The 5,922-nt window shown below is 36.4% G+C and overlaps 1 protein-coding gene across 1 annotated transcript; it reads left to right on the top strand.

Moving 5' to 3' along the window:
* Positions 1–1,487: 1,487 nt before the first annotated feature.
* On the top strand, positions 1,488–5,918 carry LOC114761721 (piRNA biogenesis protein EXD1-like; the record flags this gene model as incomplete). The annotated part of the gene is made up of 10 exons (XM_028951149.1): positions 1,488–1,638; positions 1,951–2,126; positions 2,613–2,744; positions 2,868–2,918; positions 3,422–3,518; positions 3,663–3,709; positions 4,124–4,340; positions 4,923–5,052; positions 5,144–5,186; positions 5,904–5,918. Coding segments are annotated over exons 1-10 (969 nt in total), but the record flags the coding sequence as incomplete, so codon positions are not given.
* Between the last annotated feature and the right edge of the window lie 4 nt (positions 5,919–5,922).

Here is a 5,922-nt window from a genome sequence, read left to right as displayed (position 1 = left end):
AATACACTAGCACGGTGGATGAGAAGGAGGATGTCATCAATGGCTCACGATTGATGCTGACACATTCAGTAAACTATTATTTATTAAAAACGAAAATAACTGAGACCGGGTGTTGATCATTTTAGTAGGCTACTAATCCAATCCAATATAGGCATGACAGCCGGCAAGACTCCAAGACAAAACCTCATCAAATGCGCATTGACAGTGATCCTCTTTCTTCCTTTTTCCTTTTTTCTTCCTTTCTGCTGTCTCCAACGGAAGCAAATATGTGCAACAAAAACGTCAAATGGTCGTCACGGCCAGCACAGTTTGAGGGCAACGAGCTAGTTCATATAAACACAGATGGTCATAACGGCAGTAATTGTTACTTGGAAAAATAATAATGTGATAATGGCAGGTGATCAGGGTTGCGATTAAATGACATGGTGTGATGGTTGAAAATAATAAATAATAGATTTAAATAGAAAAAAATGAATCATGGTCATGTCTAAGAGAAGATAAAATTTCATATTGAACAGAATAAAAAATAATTTATTCTAAACAGTCTTTTGACAACATCCTAAACAATTTTTTTAATCATTCAATCAAGTCGATTAATTTAAATAATAGCCTAAAGATGGATTCTGATTAGATTAGGAACAAATTTAGTCGGCTCACGGAGGGTAGATGTTTTTTTCTCTTTGTGTGTGGGGACATGGAGGGTTGGTGGGTTACAGCCTTGCAGGGGATGAAACCCGAATATTACAAAGTCCTGTTCTATCTGACTCTTCAAAAAATATACAACCGAGCCCATTAGGCCCATTAGGGGGCGACTGGGATGATTAATGCCTAACTGCATATTCCAAGCATACTTAGCTTTCGACAGCCCGCGGGCCGGCGTCAAGCCAGCGTGAGACCATCGTGAACGGCGGTTTGACGCCTTCAGTTTAGTTTGCCCACTGTAAAGACTTTTCCAATGCTTTCTTTTTAAGAAGCTTAAACAAAATACTCTTTCCAATTCCTAAAAGACATCTTTTGATTATGTAAGAAATAAGCCAAATGTAATTCAATAATATTCATTTTAATTGAAAGGTAGTATTAAAAGGTAGTATGATAATGTTTTATTATTCTCCCGATAAAAAACTATTTCTAACTGTTTGGTCAAAAAGAGAAAAACTATTGCTAACTGATTTTTTTATTTACTTGTGAAGTCATTAAAAATATCTTATATTAAAAACTGAATAGAGCATTATTACCAGAAAGAAGTTAGGAGGTTATCGGTATGTTTTTGCTGATATTAAACACAATAATATAAAAAAAGCCTAAGATTCACTTTGAAGAGTTTGAAAACAGTAAACAGAAATCTAAAATCTGGCCAATATTTTTAGTATACATTAATTTTATAATATACAGCATATTGATGATGAATACATGTTTCTGGCGCAAGTGATGAAAAGGGTAAAAATGGAAGAATAAAAATGCGCCTGTTTCAGGAAGAGTAGGGAAGGAAGAACCGAAACCGAAAGAGGGAAAGGGGGATGAATAAAAAGGCGTTAGGGTGGTGAGAAAAGAGTGATGTGCTTGGATGCTCCGATCACATGGCTTCTTCTCCTCCGTCATATCAGACAGATGTTCCTCTGCCCTCTGCCTCTCAGCCTGGTACTCTCTCATTTTCCTTCTCTTCCGTCTCTTTTCTCAATTCACTCTTCATTTCACTTTTCCTCTGTTATTTTTTTCCTTCAAATTTCTAGGTTGAACATGTTTTGATAACGTTGATCGGTTTACAACATCGATTTCCTCAGTCTTCTACAGCTTCATCGGCTGTTTTTTCCCCCTAAAGATAATGTGGAATAAGCTCTTTACTAGTTGATAGCGTGTTTACTTGAATCGTAATCTGCTGTTCTATAGAACCTAATTGGAACTCTGCCGTTGAATCGCACTGACTTGTTTGGAATTTCAATGGCAACTCAGGTAACAAGCTTCTGGTTCATGAAGATCGTTCTACTCCGGTTCCAATTCATATTGTCACCAGGGCATCTCAACTTCCAGTTGAATTCCTCCAACCCTCACCCCAAAAGCAACTCGTCATTGGTTTCGATTGTGAGGGTGTCGACTTGTGTCGCTATGGGGCTCTATGTATAATGCAGGTGCGCTATACTTGCTTGCTCCGTAAGCTTGACGAGAGAGCTTGCGTTATATGTACTGGAGTCGGATGTTAATGTTAATGTTATAATATCTAATTATGTAGGAGAGACTTATGTGAATGGAAATAACCTAAGTGCACTTTTCTTGTTTAGTCGAGACAGAAAGCAGCTATAAAAATGTTTGGCTTCAAATATGGTGATATAATACTAATTACCGCTTATAAATATCACATTACATGCTTCTGTTAACGGCGACACTATTAAGAAGGTTATATCAAGGATGTATTATTAATTCCTAGGTGCAGCACTTTCATGCTTCTCAACTTGCATCTTATTGTTTGAGACGGTCATTGTTTTTTGTTCTATATAATCTTGTAATTTGTAACCTTCTCTTTCTACATCCAGTCTTTTTGTATTTTTGTAGTCAGGACTCTCGATGAGTTCTCATCTTATTTCCGTGTTACCTACTAAGTTTTCATGTTCCTGCAGCTTGCATTTCCGGATGCTATATACCTGGTTGATGCAATCGAAGGGGGAGAGACGCTTATCAAAGCCTGCAAGCCTGCACTTGAGTCTAGTTACATAACAAAAGTGATTCATGATTGCAAACGAGACAGTGAGGTATCTGATTTATTTTATTACTTCATTGTAAGTTATGAATGTTGATAGATTTATCCTGCCATGTTAGCATTCCTACTCTACTTGACAATCTGAAGATTTAATAGACATGTTCTTGTTTCCTAGGCATTGTATTTTCAGTTCGGAATCAAGTTGAACAATGTGGTGGATACCCAGGTAAGCCTTGTTATTAACAAGCCAATTTTTCTCCCATTTTTGGGTCCATTATTGAGTCAAAGAACTCTATTACCTCCATTGTTGCACAAATTTCATATTGTAAGGACTCTGGAAAATTTTAGGAATGGTTCTGTGCCTATGGGGAGGAGGGGCTTTCTGATCTCAGCTAATGGCTGTTGTGAGAAGAATACTGTTCTAATTCTACTAAATCGGCTGGTTACAACTACATTTTTCTCTTGAACTTGAAGTTGAACTTCTTGACTTCTCCCTCCCTTAATCTTACGTTTGTATTTCCAAAAAACGCAAGACAGGAGAGAGAAAATGAATTTTTTATGGAAGTATAATAAGTCTCTCTCTCTCTGTGATTTCCCTCCATCTCCATATTGTTAATATTACTGGGCCGAGCTAAGTTTCTTGCCCTAACATCTAATATGGTGATGTTTCAAACTATTGATCTTTTGCTCCTTGAGTTAATTCTTATTTTACCTTTTGCTTTGTTTCAGATTGCTTATTCACTGATAGAGGAGCAAGAAGGACGGAAGAGATTGCCAGATGACTACATTTCATTTGTTGGCCTCCTTGCAAATCCGTATTATTGTGGTATCTGTTAGAAGTTTATCTTTCTGTTAGGGAGTTTATTTTACTTACCAATTTAAGTTAGGTGCAGATTATTAATAATCCTGTAGGTTCCTTTGAGTCTTTTGCTTACTCCTGTCATACTCACTTTTACGGTTTGAAATGTAGGTATATCATATGTTGAGAAAGAAGAAGTTCGCATCCTACTTCGTCAGGTTGGTTTTAACCACATTCTTATGTATTCAGAAAAAGATACGATGGCAGCTCAATTTTGTTCCTTGAAATTGGTGGTGTAACATTGATATTGGGGCAGGTCATATGTTTGATTTCTTCATGTGATGTTATCACTAAGGTTTGATTTGATACAACATATATACAGCATATAGTACTATGCTGTGACCTGTGATTGAGGAATGCTGGGAATTATTGAAGCACATGTAAAAAGCAGTAAACACTAACAATCTTAATCATGCAATTTCCCGATTTTCCTGACTGGAAACTTCACCTTTATAATCTATTTTTATAATGATTTTTCTGTTCACGTCATTTAAAAAGAATGTGTGACTGATGTCTACGTTTCAATCTATCATGATGTCATCTATTTACATTGTTTCTTTAATTTATATCAGGACCCCAAGTTTTGGACATACAGGCCATTATCTGAATTAATGGTCCGTGCAGCTGCTGATGATGTCCGCTTTCTTCTCTACATTTATCACCGGATGATGGAGAAATTAAATGAACGGTCGCTATGGTATCTTGCAGTTCGTGGTGCCCTCTATTGCCGATGCTTTTGTGTCAATGCCAATGATTATGTGGACTGGCCTTCTCTACCTCCTATTCCAGGTATAAATTTAATTCCTTGTTCTATAATTTGGAACTGTATCTCCAAATAGACAAACTATAGTGCTAATTGCCTCCAAATGCTTACAGATTTTTTTCCCACTAGGATTTTTAGTTTGAAATATTATTTGTCACTGGTGATCTTTGGCCAGGTAATGGTATAATTTGAAGGTTATGGTGTTTTCAAGTTTAAGCCTAATTGTTATGACTAAGGAGTCTAATGTGCTGAAATTTGCCACAAAAATGGTGAGTATTTTCAATCCTCTGGTTGGTTGCCACTGAAAATGAAATAAGGTCTGAATCATGAACTCCATTTAGGTTGCAATTACTTGGTGGAAAATTTGCCTTTTTGTAGATCCATTTATTACAGATGACTCTTCTAGATTCAGGAAGAATAGGTTTTTGTTTTAGCTAAATTTTGTCTGCTATGTTTTTAAGATTTTAAGCCGCTGAGTCCAGAAAGTATATGATTTTTGGCTCTCTTATTTAAGCTGCTATAACTAGCAAGTTGATAGATGTGACTGAAATAAATGACGGAGTGTACAGTTATGTTAATAATTACTAATTCATGCGCTTATTTATTAGATAAGTTGACAGTGGATGGAGATGCTCCTGAGGAAGAAATCCTTTCGGTCCTTGATGTTCCCAAGGGAAAGATGGGACGTGTTATTGGGAGAAAAGGGGCGACAATTTTGTCAATTAAGGAGTCCTGCAAGTAAATATTCTGTTTCCCTCCTTCCAGTAAATAATAGTTTTTAAGAAGCACTCTTGTTGGTTTTAACTTTTAAATGCATTTGGTGGTTCAGTGCGGAAATTCTCATTGGAGGTGCGAAGGGGCCACCTGACAAGGTTAGAATTGAATTTCCATGCCATGTAATTGGCATAATTTCTGACACGATATTGATTTGTTACATATTAGTCGTCATCAGGTGTAATCTTGATATTTGTAAACAACAAGCTTTATCCTTAGAATCAGTTGCATGGATCACATGGCACATTTCTACCTTAACAACCATTCACCTAGCTTTCTTTCTTAGTGCCTTTATCGGCCTTCTTTTTACACTTTCAAACCACCTCGAACAATTCTTTGCTATTTTTCTCAACAGATACCGTGCCAAGTTTTCTTATAAATATATATATATATATATATATATTTTGTTATCTTTTCATGCATGACCATACATCTTAGTACTCAACTTCTTGCTCTTGTTGTCTCTTTAATCAATGCTTAATATTCACCACTTTATTGCATTTCTGACCTTATTTGCAAAAAGAGGGCTCAATGATGTTGGGATTTTTGTTTTTACGTATGGCGGTGGTGAAGACTCGCAGCTGATTTTATTTCATGGAAGTATGCTAACAGTGTTATTTGGATTTCTTGGAAAATATCTAAAGTTGGTTATTCTGAAGTGTCTTTTATGGTTGTGAACTTATTATGATCTTCTCTTGTGGCTGTGGTATTATCCCACTTTTTTGACCCCCCCCCCAAAAAAAGAGAGAGAGAGAGAACATTTTGCGCTGAAGAAACTACTCGTCTATTATGACTGTCCATGTCTATTTGTGCAGGTTTTTATCATCGGACCAG

This window comes from Neltuma alba, unplaced genomic scaffold (assembly GCF_004799145.2).
Source record: "Neltuma alba isolate B1F8T4 unplaced genomic scaffold, ASM479914v2 tig00011132_pilon, whole genome shotgun sequence".
Classification (NCBI taxonomy): domain Eukaryota; kingdom Viridiplantae; phylum Streptophyta; class Magnoliopsida; order Fabales; family Fabaceae; genus Neltuma; species Neltuma alba.
The sequence above is the reverse complement of the archived record's forward strand: the minus strand, read 5'-3'. Positions and strand labels throughout refer to the sequence as shown.